We start from the raw sequence: 23,902 nt of genomic DNA on the forward strand, positions 1-23,902 counted from the left end.
GACGTGAATATCTTTTAAAAGCATTTTATGGGATGATGAACTCAAACTTTTATGTGCCAAACGATTTGTTTTTATAATGTGCGATGAAGGTTTTATGTGTGCAAATTAAATCTTTTGATCTAATAGGAGTGCTCCGAAGACAAAGGAAACTACTTGAACTGATAGAAAGAGAGGATATGCCTTAATCCTGGTTACCGGGACTACGTTCCAGGTATTAGCTACTAGCAATACACTATCACAAGTCTAGTAGGCCCTATTTGCCGAATCGATCTTTCATGAAACATTAATTCACAATTACCAGTAAATTGTCCGAAATGATTATTGTCGCCTTATTTATTATTTTCTTTCTGAATAACACGAATGATTTTTACTTCATTTCAATTCGGTTCATAAATTTCGTTTCGTTTAGGATCATTTCGTTTCGTTTCTTTTTTTTCCGTTCCGCAGTTTCGCAGTTTACAGGTACTTCTAAACATCCGCCAGATCACGAATAAATAGCCCATGGAAACAGGAATTCGGAATTCTCGGACTTTTACATGACTTTTGAACTAAAATGAGACTTCCGAACGGTATTTTGTGAAAAACCATGCTATCACCAATGTAGGGGGGGGGGGGGTCGTCTGAATTTGAGTTTCGTGTACTCACATATGGACATATATTCCACCAAAAAGTAAGTGACACATTAAGGTGAATACAAATGAACCTGAAAATCGTAGTTTGAGATAATTCCAAACCTTCTACAAAAAGACCAAACTATTTAAAATTTTCTCCATTGTGTTTTTTTATCAGCAGCTTGCTTATGGACTTCGACATATTTGTCGCTAAATTAATGTTTTATTTGAGTATATTTTTTCATTTCGAACATGGCAGTTTCTTTTTATTTCAATTGTTTGCTATATTTTCTTGTTTTTATATTTTTATATATCAAAAAATTGATTAGCAAAACGAACGAACATTAATGATATGCATTCATTATTGTTTACAGTGCCGCCATGGTGAAAATACACATTTTATTTAGTTCGAACACAGTTACAATTATGAAGAATTATGATAAATAACTGAAGTGTTTATCATATACCATGTATTTGTTAATTATAATTTGTCCAAATCATGTGCTGTAGTCAGTAAATGAGTGTAGTTCAAATTACAGGAGATATGGTACACAAGAAACTTTCTTAAGCCTTACATGTGTACTGTATACATGTTCCATAGTCCATACAAACATTTTTATAAAGACATGAAGAGTTGTCGTTGAGTAAATGACTGTTGATTTTCATTTAAATGAAACAGTCTATGATACAAACTTGTTGAACATGATGAGGGTAACACATACGAAACCTTACAAGAATCTGTTATTTGTGTATACAGTACCCCATATTTCATTTTTGAGAACAAAAATAAATTCGTGTACAAGGTCAAGGAAACTCCAGTGAAACAAGTATTGCTGAACAGTTTACCAAGAGCAATCAAAAGCAATATTTAATGTTCCAATGTATTGTACATGTAAGTCATATGAGAACATTTCATACATAACTTGAAGTAAACTACATGAGTTATATGATTTGGAAATTAATCTAAACATTAACATATACATTTGTATGACCTTGTATATGACACAATTTTCAATTTTTTTAAGAAGATTATTGTGCTATTTTTTTTTACTTTTTTAATAGATCCATAAATACAAGCTGTTGACTTACTAATTGTATATTAGTAACTAAGGATAAGGAACTAGTTTTATCAGTCATCAGATTTCTTTTGCACAGTATGTTGTCATGAACATGTACAATTATACCAGTCATCACATCAGTATCTCTTTCCAGATTAAAAGGAAATATTGATATTTTTCAGAAAATTTTGGATGCAGCCGTCATGTTCACCTACCAATGATACAAGTTACCAGACAAGTCATACATAACAGGAAGCTCTGTTCAAATGAAGTATGATAATAGATTGTGTAGATATTTGAGGTTCTGTATACAATATTTTTATGCCTTTTTTTTTTTTTTTTTTTTAAATTAATATTGATTTGGGGTGTTCCAACGGTAGGAACCACCTCTTTTGTTGGGAAATGTTGGAAGTAATGTGTAAAATTTTTGCAAAAATGAGGAAATTAATAGCTTGGACCCCCACTTTCAAAGTCTTTTGATTGTTCACTAGAAACTCTCATTAGTCAATTTATTTTAGAAATGTATTTGTATTATTTCTACATGTATAATGTAGATAAATCCCATATGTGTTTATCGCTTAAAATGTAGCACTACAGTTTCCATGACACTTAAATGAAGGTTGTAACATAGACATAATATTTTAGCATAATGAGATATTTTGTTTGAAGAAAAAAAAACATATAATGTAGGGTTTTCTTAAATAGAGGTCTACTTCAATACAGAATTCATGAATCACAATAACTTTGAATATGAGTATTATGTACTTGTATATTTATTACTGATTTTTATACTTCCAGGTCATCCATGGCATATATATGACCGAAAAGAATTCATGCATGTATAATTTAGATGATCTTCAATGCGGTTCAAATCTCAGCTTGCACTGTAATGAAAGCTGATATGAAGCTGAAGTTTGAAAATAAATATTTTCAAAATCATATTTCTTATGCAAATGTACAAGGTTTAAATGTCTTGTGCTTCAAAAGTAAAAGTCACTTTCATACATGTATACAATAACAGCCATGTATACTTCTTGACAGTACCATCCTGGAATACAACCTAGAATCCCTTGCACTGCAAGCTGTCACTGAGCTAAAAAATTACTTCATTGTTTTCTGTAGATTAGGTTGATTATGGTCTTTTGTAAATAGTTTTACTTTATTTGCTTTTTATAGATTGCTTAATGGTATGTGGTTTGCCCATTATTGATATCCATGTGGTGATTTCACTTGTAGAAGCTTAATCGTTACTTGCTTTGTCTTTTGAAATGACTATCTCATTGGCAAACATAAATGGTACATGTATTTAAGTTTTCTAATTTTGACTAGTGAGCGCTAAGTCTTTCACTACTTCTCGAACAAGTAATTTTGTGTAACAGCTATTTGGCTAAGCAACTGTTGATTCTGTGAGGTAGCACTATGAAACCGCCTCAAAATGTCATAATAGTAGAGTAATATAAAGCAGGATCGTTTCATACAGTGAAACATTCTTGTCTTGAAATGCAAGAAATAATTGCAATATGCATTGAAACCACAACCAATCAATGAAAAAAAACCAAGTTCCATGGGTAAATAGAATAAAATATAAACATTCACAGACATTAAACATTTTGAAAAAGAAGGATTTATTGTTGAATTTTGAGCTAATCATAATCATGCCATGTACTTGCACCTATAATTTACATTGAATTGATCTGAATTCATGGTTTTCTTGTATAAACTCTACAAGACTGGTAAATTGTGATTTTTTTTTTTGTTCGCAAGTTAAGAGAGATGTTGAGATGAGGATAATCATACCATAAGCTCATGATGCACCTGTTTAATAGGACATCTTATCAAATGATAACTATTAGTCAACTGTGCTGGTAATACCTGTTCACTGATCAGAGGGGGTTGGCACACCTCCTTTTTACCAGAAAATTAGTCATTTTCATGTGTAAAATCGACAAAACATGGAAAATAATGTGTTAGCATCACCATCACTTTGGCTTGCACCCCTCCTATTCAAAGTGTCTGGAGCCGTCCCTGTTCACTAACCTGTAAATAGCTTTCATCATATTTTGCTTTAACCGTCTAGCATGAAGCAAGTTGCCTGTTTTGAAACTATTTTAATATTCTCCATAAAAGCAATAAAGAAATATATACAAAAAAACAATACAATGCTTAGGTAGCAAACCATGTTGTACTCCAGCAATGCTAAAGGTTGTCTAGCTATTTTCTGACTTGGTGCCATCCTGGGGTATAGAGGAACGGAATTCCAACCTCTTACGTTGTAGGAGTAACAGGGACGGATCCAGGATTTTAGATAGGGGCACACAGTAAAAATTCTGCTGAGCGGAGCGAGGTGACACAAATTTTGAGGTTAAATTTTTGAAACATTATAGAGTGGGTGCAATGTAGGTATCTTTTGTGGTAAAATTAGCGAGAAATTTTAAGTTTCAATTTGAAACCGCCTAAATCTACCCATGACAACCCATGCTTTACAAATTTTAGGGGGCGCACTCCCCTACCAGAATACGCATCCGAGTAACCATGTTGATTTTTATGAGTGGGGTCGGGGCTAGGATCACATTTGAAATAGAAAGGCAGGACAATGATACATGATTTTATATAAATACAAAAATGCAATAGGCGAAAAAAAAGTTTTATGTCATGGTCGTCATCATGAAATCGTGGATCGCTGTGGTGTATCCATCTGCGCCATGAAAACTGAATTGTTCAACGTGTCATGGTTTTCCTTTCCTCTTTCGTCTACCCCGGACTTGACTTTTTATGAGCAACTCGGCGGATGTATCTAGAAAAGCAGAGGACGCTTACCCTACCGACGTACCTGGTCCATGCTCCAAGTTTATAGTGGAGTCATAGTTGCTCATTTGCTTTTGTTAATTTGTATATTTGATTTTAACAAATTTCATGTTCTTTGTACGTCTGTTTTCCATGTCTGGCCTTTGTCCCTGGTTAACATTCTTATTACCGTTATAACCGTAGTTCCCTTCACTACTCTTTGAAGCAAAAGCAGTTGAGATGTTAAAGAATTCTTACAATAAAAAATTCAAGTCTTCAATTCCAAAACTTGATACTTTGGAAAAGTCTTATCAAAATCAAGCAGAATCAGACACAGCTCTTGAGATTCAAGATATTGGTAAGGAAATTGAATCGTCAGCAGATAAGTCGGACCAATTTGATTTAATAACTGTAAATGTTTTAGGTCCTGATGGTTATGTTGATGTGTGAACTTGATTTTACCAGAGATCATTTACTTTATAATAAATGTCTACGGTTTGAATATTATTTGTAAATTATTATATAAAGGATGCCGAATCTAGAGGTTTAACCTAAAAAAAAACAAAGCTGTTATGCATGTGGCTAATTACAATATTCGTTCAGTTTCGGCTAAGTTTACAGCCAATGAAATGAACATCTCGTCAACGAGAACACAGCGTTACTTTATATATTTATCGGGCATTTTTAAAGAACCCAAAGCTTTTCCGAGAGGAAATAATCGCCATTTTCTTGCGGTATATTTCTCTGTTTTCTTCCCCTTTCCCTATGATATCCCCTGGAATCAATTAAGGAAGTAAAATTTGTGTTTACACGTTGACAAGCAGGTCGAAAAGAGAACTTCGTAAGTTGTTTAAACGATAAGATATTTTCAGTTTCTTCAAACATTCTCTTCTATGTAAATAACAGGGTCACCTGAACAAGGCGGTCACAATACTGGTATACCAGTATTGTTAATATACCACTACCAGTATTGTTAACAATACTGGAACAAAATTTTATTCCAGTATTGTAATTTTTTTTTTTTAAAATGGTTTAATGTGTCATTTTATTATGTATTCCATTGTTTATTTTATTAATTAATTAATTGACTATGATTGGAAATCTTTCTATACTGTCTGATCAGGTGTTCTTATTAAAAGAATAGAATGGAATAAAATAAAATCAAATTTATTCATTTTCATAACTTTTTATTCATACATGTGACATAGTTTCAATTTATAAATTGCACAACAATACAAACATTGTTCATTTTACACACAGAACTGTTCACATTTAACACAAACACGTAACACAAATAAACATTAATACTCATAAAAGAGTTCATTTCACACACAGTATTGTTCTGCTATATGTAGAATGATGTTTCTGTAAGCTTCATCTAGTGTTTTACCCCAGCGGTCTCTCCACATCCTTTCATCAAGGTAGGAGGGAAGTGAATCAGAATAGACGCCTTTCATTTCTTTGAGCTTGTATTTGGCTTTACTCCAGTATGATTCAATTGCCTGTGTATGGACACCTGTCTCAGGGTCTACAAAGTTCAAAGAATGGTTGACTGTAGCATGGTTCAAATTGAGTTGCTCTTGTATTTGGTGGTAGGCTTTCCACTGGTCAGAGTACGCTGTTGATCCCGGTCTTGCAATGCGTTGTATGATTGGTAACATTTTACTTTGTATACCAAGCCCACTGTGCTCAAGTTATTATAACAAATCAAACTTATTTGTAATTAAACTACATTAAAGATACAACAATGTTTTAAATGAACATGATTAAGTAAATCATATCCTTATAAATAGGTAGATGAACATCAACATGCCATCAAATCACTTCAAGAAGAAGGGGGACAAATGAAGACCAAAACTATTGATGAAATGAAATTAACTTTAATGACAGTGGCTGTGTATGAACATTTAAATTTGTGAACTTTTCAATTTATATTTATAGTGAATTTTTCATTATAGTGCTTCCACAGTTGATACATGTGGTGCTTTTTACATACATATGAATTTTATATACAAATAACATAAAAAACACAAACATTTTTATTTGGGAAAGGGTAGGGTTTGGAGATCATTCTTTAATTTGTTAAATCGGTATTGTGCATTCATCTGTTCTCGATAGCGATGCGCATCGCCATAGGCAATATGACATAAAACGGGAAATTGCATGTTAGTCCGAATTTCCTCTGACCCTGTAACCCTCCTCTTTTATATTTGGATATTGATATGTCGTTCCAAAGGTAACAAGCTCTGCCTACTCTCTATTACGGTTCTAAATGTCAACAAAACAGGGTTTATTGTGGAAAATTATCGAAACTTCAATAATAAATATAATTTTTGTAGCAAATTTGGTATCAGCATACAGAAAAATGATTCCGGAATTCAGAGGAAATTCGGACTAATTGCATGTGTGGTCTATTCACAGAGAATTAACCAACTGAAAACTTCCTTGATTCTATCGGGCTTTGATTTCGCTATGTTGCGCATGAAGGTAAGTATGATACCAATAAACTTTAGTACCCCTTTATTTTACCTTTCTCTTACACCCCACGGTTCATATTGTTGATTTATGCATTACTAATACATTTATACAATGTATATATAAAAATATATTTGTATATTTGACAGATGTAAATGAGTACTGACAAGATTAAGAGTTTGTTTGACCCATCCTCCTACACAAATGGGTTCCATGAATCGATCAAATCAACTGGAGCAGCAGTGTTCTATGGAGTATGCTCAGTTTCCATGGCATTTATTAACAAAGCATTGATGACAACATATGATTTTGACTATCCAGTGTTTATTATGGTTGTTCAGATGATGTTTACAATATTCATATTGGAACTTTTAAGCTGTTTTAAATGGATTCAGTTACCAAAATACACCTTGACTCGAGGAAGAACATTTGCCCTTCCAGCATTCTTTTATGCCTTGAACTCTGTTTTGGGTCTTAGCGCCTTAAGTCATATGAATGTAGCAATGTATGGAGTTCTTAAAAGATGTGTACCTCTAGTTACTATGTTTTTGTCTATTGTCATTCTCAAGAAAGGATTTCCATCAAAAAAGACATTTCTCAGTGTTATACTCCTAACAGGTGGTTGTGTTGTAGCAGGTATGTAATTTAACAGAGTAAAAGAAGGACTGTCTTGGAAGTACAATTAATGAACTGTTCAATAAATTCTGATTTAACTTTATATGATGGTTGGGTATCACATGTTGATGTGCATGAAAGAAGATATCTTTTGTCATATTCTAACAGTGGGAGACAACTTACAAGATGATTTGTACTTTTTTGAGAACAAATAAGAGTAACAACAAAATTACCAACACTAATCTAATCCATAATCAAGTCAGTCCAAAATAAATCTGACAAAATACAAATTACATCACCTGAGTATCAGTAGCTTGTACAGTAATGATCCAGATTTGGTACAGGCATTTAAAATGAAATGGTGGGTTAAATCTAGGTTTTATAGCATGCCAAACCTCCCTCTTCCATTGGGCGTGAATATACCGGTGGTGATTAAATAGCATTTGCATGCTATAGCTTTAACCTCACAGTAAAAGTTTCAAGTTTGCTTGTTCTGTTGTCTTTGTATTTTCTACATTTGACTAAGTACTGTTAGTATAATACCCTGAATTTATATATAGATACATGTAGCTAAGTCTCAGCGTATTCATGTATTTTAGGTTGACAATATATGTTTTGTAGTACCTTGGTACATTTATATTATCAGTGTTCACAATTAGTCCAGAGGCCTTTAAAAAGTTGTTTTTGGTCTGGAAAAAAAAATAGCTGCTACAGCTGAAAAGTCACTTAACAAATATTTCTGAAACCAATGTGAAGACTGTAATAAAGGAATGACAAAGGACGTAACACACTTATTTTCAACCAATTTACTGCCCTAGACTTCTTACAATTAGGCCTTTGGAACAGGGTTACATTGCTACATGATTAAAGTTATCACAGCAAAAAAATTATTATGATCATCATGAACTCAGAGATTGATATGTTGTATCTATCTGTAGCATGAAAACCAATTAATTCACTGTGTCATCAGCTTACCTGGCTGAAAATGCCATGTGAGATTTTCTCATCACTTGGCGTCTGTCGTCATCGTCCATCGTTAACTTTTCTTTAGATATCTTCTCCTCTGAAACCACAAAACAGAATTTGATATAACTTGGTGACAATCATCCATGGCATGTCTAATCCGAAAAAGATATATGTTATTGTCCCTTGCCAATAAACATGACAACTGTTACTAAAAATAGAACATATGGGTATTACAGTATATTTTTGATTATATCTCAAAAACCATAACAGAAAGAAGAAATCTGAGACATCGGAAGTTCTTTGGCTGAAACAGATATATCTTCCCAGGGAAGATCAAGATAATCAATTTACTAATTTGGGAATTATTGTCCTTATTTTGCTAATCTTACCCTGTTTTGGCACTTATTGCCGATTATTTTGATGAAAAGCAGATCGATGATTAATATAAATTTATTAAATGTTAATTATTTCGATATCTATTTTTGAAGCAAATTTTCAGAAAAATCTATTGACCCTTCTTGGAGTTATGGCCCTTGAATGTGTCATTTTTGACATTTTTATATGCCTGTTTAAGGTGGTACATATTATGGTATACCATTGTCTGTCCATCTATCCGTCCATCATCCACATTTCGGACAATAACTCTAATACACTTTCAACAACTTTTATCAAACTTTGGTGAATTGTCTATATCTATTGACATAAGCTCCCTTTCGATGTTTATAAATTTCAACGTTATCATTTCCGGATAATCAATTAATATACATAAAAAAGGGGGATTTTCAAGTTTTCAGACAATAACTCATAAACTCTTTCATCAACATTTATGAAACTTTAGTGAATTGTTCATATCTATTGACATAAACTCTCCTTTGTTTTTTTTTGAAGATTTCAGATTCATCATTTCTGTGTTATGAATTTATATCCTTAAAAAAAGGGGGATTTTCAAGTTTTAGCACAATTACTCAAAGACACTTTCACTAACTTTTATGAAACTTTGGTGAATTGTGCATATCTATTGAAGTAAGCTCCCTTCCGATTTGTATAAATGTCAAAATTTACATTTCCGTGTAATGAAGTTTTACTCTTTAAAAAAATGCAGAAATGGCCAAGAAAATTTTATTTGTGGAAAAATCGTTGAAAACAGACCATTTGTTATGATGATCAACTAATAAATATAAAAGGTACTTGGCAACCTTGTCAGAAAAGTGTGTTTTGAACAATATAGAAATGTATGGGTGAAAAATCAAGACAACAAACTTAGTTAAACTTGAGGTAGCCTTAGTAGTGCCAATTTTTTTGTGCATTTTTAGCTCACCTGGCCAAAGGCCATGTGAGCTACATTGTATTACCATCACTTGGTGTCCGTCGTTATCAATTGTACAAAACTCTTCTCCTCTGAAACTACTTGACTGATTAGAACCAAACTTGGTATAAGTGTTCCTTGGGGTATCCTGCATAGAACTGTGGTGGGGATTTTTGATTTGTTGAAAAACATAGCTGCCGTTACTAAAAATAGAACATAGGGGTCAGACAGTAGTTTTTCACATATATCTCCAAAACTGTTAGGTTTAGCTAAATTCTGACATGGGTAAAAGTGTTCAGCATGATGAGATCTATCTATCTCTTGCCCTTTTTCAACGATTTTTGCTGTTTTTAATGTTATTTCTTTTAAAAATCTACTTCTCTGACACTACTTGACCAATTGAAACCAAATTTGGTATGAATGTTTCTTGGGATATCCTGCATAGAACTAACGTGGGGAATTTTGATTCGTCAAAAAACATTGCCGCCTTTACTAAAAATACAACATAGGGGTCAGACAGTAGTTTTTAGCTCACCTGGCCGAAAGCCATGTGAGCTATTGCCATCACTTGGCGTTCGTCGTTGTCCGTCATAGTCGTTAACAATTTTTCAAAACTCTTCTCCTCTGAAACTATTTGACCAATTTGAACCAAACTTAGTATGAATGTTTCCTGGGGTATCCTGCATAGAACTGATGTGGGGATTTTTGATCTGTCGAAAACATGGCCGCCATTACTAAAAATTTAAGGTAAGGGTCAGACAGCAGTTTTTTGCATATATCTCCAAAACTTTTAGGTTTAGCCAAATTTTGACGGGGTTAAAGTGTTCAGCATGATGAGATCTATCTGTGGTGAAAATCTGTGGACCCGTGTGGGAGTTAATGCCCTTTTTGGAGGTTTTTTACTGTTTTTAATGTTATTATTTTAAAAAATTTCCTCAGGAACTACTTTACAGAATTCAATGAAAGTTGGTATTTTTGTTTTAAAGGGCATCCTTAACAAAATGACCGTTCGGTTTTTTGATCTGTTATAAAGCATGGCTGCTGTTACTAAAAATTTAACATTGGGGTCAGACCACAGATTTTTGCATATATCTCCAAAACAATTAGGTATAACCAAAATCTGACTTGGGTAAAATTATTCAGCATAAAGAGATCTATCTGTGGTCAAATTTTGGTGAAAACTTGTTGACCGATGTTGAAGTTATTGCCCTTTTTGGACGTTTTTTTTCTGTTTATGATGTTATTACTTTAAAAAATCTTCTCCTCAGAAACTGCTCTACAGAATTCAATGAAAGTTGACATTTTTGTTTTATAGGGTATCCTTAAAGAAATGACAGATTTTTGATCGCTGAAAAAACATGGCTGCCATTTCTAAAAATAGAACAATGGGGTCAGACAGCAGATTTTTGCATACTTCTCCAAATCTGTTAGGTTTAGCCAATAGCTTTCAGTTGCTGAAATGATCCTTATTATAAGGTTTACAAATGTGTCCAATGAATCAAATGGAGTCAAATTTGTCTGACAACACCTTGTTAGAGTTATTGCCCTTGAAAGGCAAAAATTTAACCAGGTGAGCAATTCAGGCTCCTGGGAGCCTCTTGTTCACATATATCTCCAAAACTGTTAGGTTTAGCAAAATTCTGACTTGGGTAAAAGTGTTTAGCATGATGAGATCTATCTCTGGTCAAAGTTTGGTTTTAATCCGTTAAGCCATGTTGGAGTTATTGCCCTTTTTCAACGATTTTTGCTATTTTTAATGTTATTTCTTTCAAAAATCTTCTCCTCTGATACTACTGAACCAATTGAAACCAAACTTGGATTGAATGTTCCTTGGGGTATCTTGCATAGAACTGATGGTGGGATTTTTGATCCGTCGAAAAACATGGCAGCTGTTACTGAAAATAGAACATAGCGGTCAGACAGTAGTTTTTCGCATATATCTCCAAAACTGTTAGGTTTAGCCAAATTCTTTCAGTAGCTGAAATGATTCTTATTATTAGAACTACAAAAGTCTTCAGGGATAAAAGTTGTCAGATGACTCCTTGTAAGAGTTACTGCCCTTGAAAGGGGAAAAATGACTTTTTTAACAGTTTTCAGTCATTATCTTGAAAACTATGATAGATTAAAAGTAACTCTCAAGTGTTGAAATGATCCTTATGATAAGCCCTACCAAAGACTTCTTGAGTCAAAATTGTTGGACAACTTCTTGTTAAATTTATTGAAAGGCAAAATTAACCAAAATTAATTCAGGCTCCTAGGAATCTCTTGATTTCCCTTCCTTTTGATTCTTATACAATAATAGGTCTTAGACATCATAACATTTCTTTTTTGTTGTTGTAACTGTTGGAAGTTTTATTGTTTTAATTAATTTCTAATTGATAATTTCAGGTTATGGTGATCTGCAATTCAATATAATGGCCTACACATGTGGAGCACTTAGCAATTTGACACAGTCACTCTATCTACTCCTGGTTCAGAGATATATTTCAAAAGATATAACAACAGTGGAAACACTACAACTCAACAGTTTCAACACTCTACCTTTCCTTGCACTTTACTGTGTGATAAATGATGAAATATTTGATGTTATACAATATGAAAGATTAGGAAATCCAATATTTTTGTTTTTACTTTTTACAGCTGTATCTATGGGTTGTTTGTTAAATTATTCTTTGTTTCTTTGTACAAGTCTTACATCAGCATTAACAACTAGTGTTGTAGGTGGCATTAAAGCAATGCTTCAGACTTTATTTGGTATCTTTACTTTTGGTGGGATAAGCCACAACATGGCTACATATATTGGTATAAGTATGAATCTATGTGGAAGCGTTAGTTATATCTCTGCTAAGTTTGTTGAAGGCAAGGCAAGTCACAGGCCTGATGAAAGTTTGAAGAAAGTGATCAGCATGTCTACAGCTGAAGATTTCAAAAAATATTCAAATGGTTCTCTAAAGTCTGTACAGAGTAATGGAAATCTACACCCTATAGGAGAACAAGAGGAAGAGACATTAAAAGAAAGAGAAGAAGAATAGTTTATTGTTATAAGGAATATTTGCATGGTGTAAATCTTCACATATCAGAACATGTTACTGTGCTTGAAATACTCTTGCATGTAACTGTAGTTCATCATTTTTGTAAGAAAATTTTGAATACTGTGCTTAAGCAAAAATTTGTCCAAACATCAGATCAAATTACATTGTATATTACTAAAGTATCTATCTTCTCTGTTTACAGTATTGACTTGGTATTAATTGATGGCTAAAAATAGAAAAATTTATCAGAAATTCAGGAAACTGAGGAAAATCAAAGAAAAGTACATTATTTTTTTAATAAAAAAAAGAGAATCTACATGTATACATATTTCAGGTTCTGAGCACTTCAAAAACAGAAGGTTATGGTTATTCGTAGCCTTTAGGAGGTCACTGCAATGACTGCATATATCTGATTTATAGAACATAATTTTTTCAAGATTCAAACATTTAATTTTATAATTTGTGATAATTTAGAGCAATGTAAGAATATCACTAAAAATCCATGATGCTATTTGGTTCATTATTGCTTGTTAAAAACCATGTCTATATCAAATATACCAGAAACCTTTGAAATCCAACTCTGGATGTACCAGAATTCTGTTGAAATCCAGACCTGGATGTACCAGATACATGTCAAAATCAGTTGTTTACTGACTTCTTTGCATCCCAGTAAACTAAACACCCTCCTTAACCAAACAAAATCTTTGTCTAATAGAAGTTTGATTTAAAAAGTTTTTTTTTTGTATATCAATGTTAATGATTAAGCATGTTGCTTAATACTCTTAAAAGTCAGTCTCTATAAGAATCTGACAGAGGTGAAACATTTTAAACACCATTTTGAAAGTTCTATTTGACTATTTATACTATTGGAATCAAGGGGAAAAGGCTACAATTTCCATTTCATTTTGGTAAACTGAGTTATAATGTCATTGAAATGCACTAAAAGGAACATTTCAAGGACAGATAACTTTTCCAAATATCTCATTTTTCTATCATCTAATTAAGAATTTTTTTTAACAGATCCTATGATGCAGAGATCAAATAGTGTTATTTTCATATAGAGAAAGCATCCTTGAGTGAAATTATAATGATCAGATATGCATGTTTCTGATTTTTCACACTTTGCCCGATTATTACAAAAACTTACAATTAATCACTTACTCATGTTTTTTTTTTTTTGGATTTAGGTACATTGTACACATTTCAGAAAACATCTTTCTCTAGCATATTTAAAAAATGTATAGGAATGTGTCTTTCAACAAAGAAATTGTGTTTGATATGACATAGAAACTTCATCTGTAATTGTTTTAAAAGAAGTTTGACAAAATTATAAACATTGATTCCGAGAAACCTTTTTTCAAAAAAGGAAATAATTGATGGGAATTTTAGTTTTAGAAATAATATGAAAAATTTTCTTTCAAGCTGAAAGCATGCGAGGTAAGTGTTCTTTCAGGAATTAAAAAAAAGTCTAGAGTAGTTATAAATTGTTTTGAAGATATGAACAATTCTCAATATAATCTTCAAAATCTTATAAAAATTTAACATTAATAAGTAAGATTCAATTATTTTAAGGCAATGTTTTTTTTTACCTTTAATTATGGCTTTAAAGTTACCACACAAACTTCATTTGTGGGAAAAACAGGAAAATCTACATACATGTACAAAAAATATATGGTTTGATTGACCTTTGACTTTCAAGTATAATTCATATTTTCAAGAAGACTTTCCATAATTTTCTTAACATAATGTCCATTTATTAAGTTAATCTAAGTTTACTTTGCAAAACGGAATTAAGGCAATATTTCTTATAAATTTCTTTCTACTGCCATATAGTTTTCAAAGGACAAATAATAGCTTTTGCTGTTTATAAAGTATTGTGAAATTAAAAAAAAACAACCTTTATACCATAACAATTACATAAAACTGTAATATAATGTGATACTTGCACAACTAGGATGTCACTATGTTATGATATAATAGCTGTTTAGATCATAACATTTAAATTCAAAATTCAAAAAAAGTTCAAATTGATACTGTGTAATGGATTTCCTTCTACTTTTTTTCTATGTAATTAAATTTATATAGCAGAGAAAAATATAATATACTCTTAATGAAATTTCTTATGTTAAACATGTAACAATTGCTGTTGCATTCAATCTAACGAACAGAATTTTGACCCAAGAGTATGAGACCGCATCAGTGAAGTTAAAAATCTAAGGTGAATTAAGAGTTTTTGCAATAATAAACATAGCAGCAAATCTGTTGAACTTAAGGTGGCACTTTTTATATTGCAATGGTCACAAAAAAATCCAAATATTAAGAGCTATGAATTTGCAGCTATAAAAACACATACAATACAATGAAATATGTCTGAACCTAATAAATTCTACATTCCAAAAAGGAATCGATTTACACAAGTTTTCACTGTAATTTCTAAATTTACAATATTCAGAACATGGAACACATGTACCACAACTATTGATTTTTTATGTGTTGTCATGTTATTTCATATTTTTTCTGTTGGTATGGGGTTCATGTTACTGTCAAAAGAAAAGAAAAGATATTTCAAGGCAACTAGAAATTTACCAATAAATAATTTATATTTTGGCTTTGATCTTCCATTTGGTAGTATGTTCTCAACTTCAATATTTAATTTTTGAATTGTAATAAATGTAAAGAATTCTTTACATATGTTTATAGTGGGTTACATGTACTTGAACCATATCCATTTTTTTTTATTATGGTCTATTAATCATAGATATTTGATACTTTGTGATTATTTGTTATGGAATCTCATTTGTTTTTATGTTATTTATACATTGTTTTTGATTGAGGAATACCGTGGTTTTATTTTAAATAAATAAAGTATTTTTTGTATGTCTTTATTAAGTGTTTCAGGACTGAAGAAAATAACGCTCCACAGGCACAGCTTGATACATCAGCAAATGTTGACTTGTGAACATTGAAACAAATATGGACACTATATCCACTATGACAAAAAGGTTTTTGGCCATATATGTCTAGGTCTGACAGGAGCCTCTTAATTAGTATTCTGACATGACTTGAAGAAAACAAGTTGAATTAATTTGCACTTTTGCTTCTGTACAAAATAATTTGGCAGATTTTTGTCTGTTTTACTGGAGGGTTTTAAAGTGAAGAAAGCAGTTTAACATTAAAGCCCAATTAAACAAATCCAATGTGTTTTTATGGAAATACTCAATTTTATGTAGGAAGTGGCAGGATATAAAAATGAGATTATGGAATCAAGATGAAGTTTGAATTTGAGTTTAGTCTGTTGTTCCTATGTGAAGATTTGTAAATTAGCATGTGTCCATGGATATTAAGTACAATACAGTGTGGTGGGTTATCATTTTAATGTACTATTAGATGCCTTATTTTTGGCAACCTATTTTTTTATCCTAACCTTCCTCATATGGTAATTTCATACTGATCAAATGTCATATAATATAGGTCTACTTTTTTGGTGTTGATGTAAAAATCTCTCAAACATTCAGTTATCATGAGAAGAGACTGTTGGGTGTATATACAGTGAGGAGCTTACCCATCCTGGTGGTGGGTAATGAGCGTTCAAGTCTGAAGAAGTCATTCATTTTAAGTTTACACATTCCAAAGTGTGAAATTATTACTAATATGGGAAGAATGTAATCAGGTTAATTATGTGGAATTATAAGGATAAACATTTATTTGACAGTGCCTGTTTTTTTTGCACTTTTGTCTTATAATTCTGAAACAATTACATGTTGTAAGGAAAGACAACTGTTATGAAGTACATTATGCAAATCATGAGGGCTTCAATTTGTTTGACAGGACCAATGATATATGTAGAAAAAAGAAGTAGATATCATTTAGATGATATGAAGCATTATTTGAAGTTATTATGACATACCATCTGGTGTTGGTTAATATACGTGTGAAGTATAAACTTTGAAATCATAACAGTTCTCAAGATATAGAGTGGACACGATCTTTACCACAGGACATGGGGTTGCCAACTGAAACCAAAGTTTTTTACCTTGACCTTTGACCTAGGAAGTTGTACATACATTATGACACACCCTCTGGTGTTGGTTAATATACGTGTCAAGTATAAAGTTTGAAATCATAATGGTTCTCAAGATAAAGAGTGGACATGATCTTTACCACAGATAATGGGGTTGTCAACTGAACCAAAGTTTTTGACACTGACCTTTGACCTAGTAAGTTGTACATACAGTACATAACAAATGCACTAGTGTATAATCTAAAGGCAAAATAGTAAATACTTTCAGAGATAACCAAAAGGTCTTCATCAAGTGTAAACACACCTTTTAGTAAGCTCTGAAAGGCCCAAACAATAAAAAAAACCATGGTAATACCATCAAAACTACCAGCATTAGAAAGACATTCCAAAGAGAAATGGTTGAATAAACTTCTAGCTCACATTTGAACTAACACGTACTATCAAAAATTTTTTATTTATTTATAAAAGTCAAATAAATTACAATCAAAACATATCAACATCTGTAAATATAATTGTTCAATATAAAGAGATTCATAATGCACAGATAAAATCTCAATTAAAATGATTATGATTGGGTTTCATTCAAAAACTGAATGTAAAATAATACAAGGATAACAAAATCATCATGAACATTTACATTAAAATATGGTAAATCATTTGACTAGAGAATTAATTTCTTCATTAATTTCACAATGCAGTCTGATTTGCTCTAAATATTAACTACATATTTAAGAGATTCATAGAAGCACCACAATACAACTACTGATTAAAACTACAGTAAAAATATTTATGTTATAAGCCTTTAACTATTTTAGTAAAACATGATACTTCTCTTAAAGCTTCTTCACTTAAAATCTACACATTAAACAGAGCAGATGTAAATCATTGAAATGCATTACTACATGTACTTGAATATATGCTGGGTACAGCTTGATACAACCACAAGGGTTGCAACCTTAAAAATTGTGGCAAAGATGGATACTACATACAAGTTAGATACCATTCTGAAATTTGCTTGCAGTTGTCCTTTTTCATATTTATGGAACACAAGCCATTTTAGCAAGTTTTTCAAAGGGACATAACACATGACAACCCGATCGGCTGTCTCATTGGGGAAAGAGTACCTACCGCAGCTTTAAAAAATTGAATATTTGAATTTTAAATCTACTGCTATACATTGCAACAATTTCACAGTATACCAGTCTGTTGGATTACAAAAAAGTAGAAAGTTACTTTTTTGCTTTAAATCTTAATCAAAGTGCTGTTAAGCACTGGTGGTTTTTGATTCTTGTGAAAATAGTACAATACACTCAATCTCAAAGATAATATGATGTAAAACAAAACAGTAATCATATATTTGTGTTTCCCATATAATTTAGAACTGTTTTTTCTTTAATATTTGAACAGAATGTTAATCTTTAATACTGATTCAGAGATATGCTAGCGTGTAAACTGTGGCAACAGTCCACAAACTGACACTGTCTAATGTGGGAGATTTTTATGTATAAACAAATTTTATATGTTAAAATTAAATTGTTTCATAGTTTTTTACAGAAATACAGTGACTTTAACCAAAAACCTACCACAAATCTTACCATACATTTTTATGTGAAAGATTCTAATTTTTTCATAGATTTTCCCCCTGTAATGTTGGAGGACATGATCTGCAGTTCAACAGTGTAACTGTATCAAACTTCACACACATTTACAAATTTAGTTTCGTTTCACCTTTTTTGTAATTTTTCAAACCAGTCAAAAAATTAATTTGGAATTACATTCAAATGTTCTGCTTAAGAAAATAATTTTCTAGATGTACACAAGATTTAAAAATCAAAGTGCAGATAGCACTGGAGGTTTTTGATTCTTGTAAAAATTGCAGCCTGAACAAAGTTTTAAAGATTACATGAAGTTAAACAAGAGGCTTCCAGGAGCCTGAATTGCTCACCTGGTTAATTTTTGCCTTTAAAGGGCAATAACTCTAACAAGGAGTTGTCAGACAATTTTGACTCCATTTGATTCATTGGACACATTTGTAAGCCTTATAATAAGGATCATTTCAGCAATTGAAAGCTATTGGTTAAACCTAACAGATTTGGAGATGTATGCAAAAATCTGCTGTCTGACCCCATTGTTCTATTTTTAGAAATGGCAGCCATGTTTTCTCAGCGATCAAAAATATGTCATTTCGTTAAGGATACCCTATAACACTTAAAATGCCAACTTTCATTGAATTTTGTACAATAGTTTCTGAGGAGCAGATTTTTTAAAGTAAAAACATCAAAAACAGCAAAAAATGTCCAAAAAGGGCAATAACTCCAACATGGGGCAACAAATTTTCACCGTTTTAGATATATGCAAAAAATCTGTGGTCTGACCCCTATATTCTATTTTTAGTAACAGCGGCAATGCTTTATAACAGATCAAAAATCCAAACAGTCATTTTGTTAAGGATATCCTTTAAAACAAATATACCAACTTTCATTCAATTCTGTAAAGTAGTTTCTGGGAAGAAGATTTTTTAAAATAATAACATTAAAAACAGCAAAAAACATCAAAAAGGGCAATAACTCCAACATGGGTCAACAGATTTTCACCAAATTTTGACAACAGATAGATCTCATCATTCTGAACACTTTAAACCCGTCAAAATTTGACTAAACCTAACAGTTTAGGAGATATATGCAAAAAACTACTGTCTGACCCCTATGTTCTATTTTTAGTAATGGCGGCTATGTTTTTCGAGGGATCAAAAATACCCACACCAGTTCAATGCATGATACCCCAAGGAACATTCATACCAAGTTCATTTCCAATTGGTCAAGTGGTGTCAGAGGAGAAGATTTTTGAAAGAAATAACATTCAAAATAGCAAAAAAAAGTTGAAAAACGGCAATAACTCCAACATGGCTTAACATATCAACATGAAAATTTGACCACAGATAGATCTCATCTTGCTGAACACATTTATCCCTGTGTCAGAATTTGGCTAAACCCAACGGTATTGGAGATAAATGCAAAAAAGTACTGTCTGACCCCTATCTTCTATTTTTAGTAATGGCGGCCATGTTTTTCAACAGATCAAAAATCCTCACTACAGTTCTATGCATGATACCCCAATTTTGGTTCCAATTGGTCAGGTGGCATCAGAGAAGATTTTTGAAAGAAATAACATTCAAAATAGCAAAAAAACGGATTAAAAATCACAACAGTCATTTTGAGCACAATACACTAAAGAACTATTATGCTTAATTTCATTCAATGATCTTCAATGGTTTTAAAGAAGAAGATTTTCAAAGTTGTACATGTGAAAAAAAAACAACAAAAAAACTGTTTCAGGGGTCGTAACTCCTACATTAGTCAATGAATGGTTTTGAAAATTTCGGCATAGGTCCTTCTCATGATGCTTAACCATATTACCCAATGTCAGAAATTTGCTAAAGGCAACGGTTTCTGAGTTATTTGCAAAAAACTGCCATCTGACCCCTATGTTCTATTTTTTAGTAATGGCGGCCATGTTTTTTCATGAATCAACAATCCCAACTTTCAATTTGTGTGGGATACCCTGAGGAACATAAATGCCAACTTTCATTGAATTCTGTGCAAAGGATTTTGAAAAGATTTTCAAAGTTGCACATGCAAAAATACAAAAAAAACTGTTTCAGGGACCATAACTCCTACATCAGTTGAACAATCGTTTTGAAAATTTTGGCATAGGTCCGTCTCATGATGCTGAACAATATTACTCATGTCAGAAATTTGCTAAAGGCAATGGTTTTTGAGTCATTTGCAAAAAACTGACATCTGACCCCTATGTTCTATTTTTAGTAACGGTGGCAATGTTTTTTCATGAATCAACAATCTCAAAGGTCATTTTGTGTGGGATACCCTAAGGAAGATATATGCCAACTCCATTGAATTCTGTGCAATGGATTTTGAGAAGAAGATTTTCGTTGCACATGCAAAAAAAGGCAAAAAAACTGTTCCAGGGGCCGTAACTCCTACATCAGTTGACCAATCGTTTTGAAAATTTTAGCATAAGTCCTTCTCATGATGCTGAACAATATTACCAATGCCAGAAATTTGCTAAAGGCAACAGTTTTTGAGTTATTTGCAAAAAAACTGCAATCTGACCCCTATGTTCTATTTTTAGTAACAGCGGCCATGTTTTTCCATGGATCAAAAATCCCTAAAGTCATTTTATGCAGAACACCCTAAGATACAATCATGCCAAGTTTAAAACCTGTCAGTCCAGTAGTTTCAGAGGAAAAGATTTTTTAAAATTTGTCCAAGTGATGGCATAAGCTCACTTGGCCTTCGGCCAGGTCAGCTAAAAAGGGCAATGACTCAATCATGGCTTAATAGATTAAAATAAAAATTTGACCGCAGATAGATCTCATCATGTTGAACACTTTTACCCATGTCAGAATTTGGCTAAACCTAATGGTTTTGGAGTTATATGCGAAAAAATACTGTCTGACCCCAATGTTCTCTTTTTTGTAACGGCGGCCATGTTTTTCGACAGATCAAAAATCCCCACATCAATTCTATGCAGGATACCCCAAGGAACATTCATACTAAGTTTGGTTCCAATTGGTCAAGTAGTTTCAGAGCAGAAGAGTTTTGAAAAATTGTTAATGACGGCGATGGATGATGTCAGATGCCAAGTGATGGCAATAGCTCACCTGGCCTTTGGCCAGGTGAGCTAATAAAATTATGATCATACATTTGCATTTTTTTCCTAATATGTATAAACTGAGAGTCAATCCATACCACTGATCCAACTTCACACACATTTACAATTTTTTATTCCATTTCACCTTCTCCCCTAATTTTAAAACAATTCGAAACTAAATGTGCATTTACATTCAAAAACTATATATACAGAGTATTTATCTTACATTATAATTATACTTACATTACACCAAATTTCAGCTTTGGAAACTTATTTCCTTAACACAAGATTTTCAAGAACTAGATACTTTCATCAATTTGAATTTGAGATCTTAATTTTATTTGCAGGAAAAATAGAATATTATTGAGCTGATTAACTGCAAGATACATATTTACTGTTTATAAAAGAGGTATTGAATGATATAAAAGGAATTACATTTGGACTATATTTTTCTGTAGTGTTCAGAAATAGTAAGGAAGTTCCAGTGATGGACGGGTGACATAAGGTATTTTGATCCTGAATAACCTTTTTAATTGATATAAAAGGAATTATATATGGACTATTCTGTGTATCTGTTCAGGAACAGTAGGGAAGTTCCTGATATAAACCGGTGACATAAAGTACTGTATTTTGATTCTAAGAAACAAAAACCAAAAAAAATAAAGTCAAAGTCAGGAATATGAAAAAGGACTTTTGATCTTTTTTACATAGAGTAGGTTTCTAACACTGAGTGAATTTAATCATGGAGCTTAAATTTAACACTTGCCTATGGCAATTCAAAATAAAAAATCTAAATACATTGTTATTTTCAGCACATCAAAGAACGTCAATAAGTCAAGACTAAAATTAAAACAATTGACATTGGTCTAGAATAAGCAAATCATTCAAAGTTTGATAAAAGCTTGTTTTTGCACTTTTGACCCCTACTTGCTGAACAGTTTGAACATTAACCCCAAAAACAACACACCATTCCTTTTAGTGGAAAAACTTGATTGAGATCCATTAGCTTATACTCAATTTATTCCATAAAACCCAAGCATCAACAGCCATGCATACCATTATACATTATAACCAAAATAGTTTGCAGTCATACAAAAAGACCAATTGAAGAGTCTAAAAATGTAAAAGAAATATTGTAACCAATATCATAAAAAGGATAGTCTTCACTCTGGATAGTAATCAGTTTTAAAAAACCCTAAGCTGGATTATCTCCCCTGGTAAGGTCCTGATATTATCTTGCTTTAAGATCAAGTTCAATCAAACCATTGACACTACAGATGCAGTACAGTGAAACCTTTCTAAACCAAAACACATAACAACACTTAAGTTTTAATTAATTGGGGTAATTACCTTTCACCTGTCAAAAATGCAATTTTCGCTAAAAAAGTTATATACATGTTTTTCACTGCTTCCATCAGGGTTCTTATTAGACAGGTTTCCTTGTTACTATTTTTAAATGCTACATGGTAATGTTAGTTATCTACCTGAGATTCACACCTGGTGATATTAATTTTTAACAGATGTTAAATGTATTATTAGAGGATTTAACAATCTTAATCTCATTCATGTATTACTAAATAACAATTGCTTCACTTAAAATTCAATGACAATATTGTACTTCGATTATACTTCTAAAAGCACCAGCCTCTAATTTCATAAAAAAAAAGTTGCCACTCAAAAAATGACAGCAAATTCTATCATATAACAACCTTTCTTTTGAAAAAATTATCCAAAATTTTGGCAATTTAATAAAAAAATTTGCAAGTACCTTAGTACAAAGTTATTCAATTAAATCATTGCTACTCTCTTTCTTTCTAAGATTTCTTTACAATAATTCTTTCAAGCATTGGTAAATTACTGATAACAATTACAAACAGAATAGCTGATTGATTGATTGTTGGGGTTTAACGCCCGAGCAGCAATATTTCAGCTATATTCAGGCGAGAAACAGAATAGCCAATAGCAATCTCAGACTTTTGTAAGTTGTTCCTGATCATCACTGCTCAGTGCTTGTTTTTCTTCAGACTTTTCTGCCTCTTTCCCAGTCCTCGTCAGCAACCTAGGACCAGATATGCCAATAGCTGCAGCACCTATAGGAGCAGTAATTATAATGGACAACACAGCCATCGTCAGGATTATCTCCCCATAACTTTCTAATGTAGGGTTACCAATAGCTCTAGCTTTATCCAATGCATATCCACCAATAGCAGCCTGAAACGTTTAAAATGAAACAAATCTATAACATGCAAAGTAGAAAATATATTAAGAATCTAACTTGACTGAGAGTGAAAGACAGAGACATCAAAGAGAATGATTTCTATGCATTTTTTAAGTTTATGCATATTCAGAATGTCCTGTTTACT

The 23,902-nt window shown here is 32.1% G+C and overlaps 2 protein-coding genes across 4 annotated transcripts in view; one reads left to right on the forward strand and one right to left on the reverse strand.

Moving 5' to 3' along the window:
- The first annotated feature begins 4,536 nt into the window (after nucleotides 1-4,536).
- Nucleotides 4,537-15,732, forward strand: LOC148618957 (uncharacterized). Of its 3 annotated transcripts, none has more exons than XM_088578385.1 (3): nucleotides 4,537-5,294; nucleotides 7,078-7,564; nucleotides 12,204-15,732. In XM_088578385.1, the coding sequence occupies exons 2-3, from the start codon at nucleotides 7,084-7,086 to the stop codon at nucleotides 12,845-12,847; spliced, it is 1,125 nt and encodes a 374-aa protein (XP_088434511.1). In that variant the 5' UTR covers nucleotides 4,537-5,294; nucleotides 7,078-7,083; the 3' UTR covers nucleotides 12,848-15,732. The 3 variants fall into 3 exon arrangements, with proteins under 3 accessions (XP_088434511.1, XP_088434513.1, XP_088434512.1); XM_088578387.1 differs by lacking the exon at nucleotides 4,537-5,294 and adding an exon at nucleotides 5,504-6,350; XM_088578386.1 differs by lacking the exon at nucleotides 4,537-5,294 and adding an exon at nucleotides 6,377-6,940.
- Nucleotides 15,733-23,360: 7,628 nt separating this feature from the next.
- LOC148618958 (sodium/hydrogen exchanger 9B2-like) overlaps nucleotides 23,361-23,902 on the reverse strand; it is a 30,317-nt gene continuing 29,775 nt past the window's right edge. Inside the window, exon 10 of the mRNA XM_088578389.1 lies at nucleotides 23,361-23,750. Coding sequence (XP_088434515.1) covers nucleotides 23,508-23,750 — 243 coding nt within the window. The 3' untranslated portion in view covers nucleotides 23,361-23,507. The remainder of the gene's footprint in view (nucleotides 23,751-23,902) is intronic.

The sequence above is a fragment of the Perna viridis genome, chromosome 4 (assembly GCF_037379345.1).
Source record: "Perna viridis isolate PV_CMFRI_1.1 ecotype Kerala chromosome 4, ASM3737934v1, whole genome shotgun sequence".
Classification (NCBI taxonomy): Eukaryota; Metazoa; Mollusca; class Bivalvia; order Mytilida; family Mytilidae; genus Perna; species Perna viridis.

What these genes read in the sequence shown, in the direction of transcription:
- LOC148618957 (XM_088578385.1), top strand. Translation starts at nt 7,084, where the DNA reads ATGAGTACTGACAAGATTAAGAGTTTGTTTGACCCATCCTCCTACACA. An exon ending in AGGTGGTTGTGTTGTAGCAG is followed by an intron (nt 7,565 to 12,203) that starts GTATGTAATTTA and finishes TGATAATTTCAG; the next exon opens with GTTATGGTGATCTGCAATTC.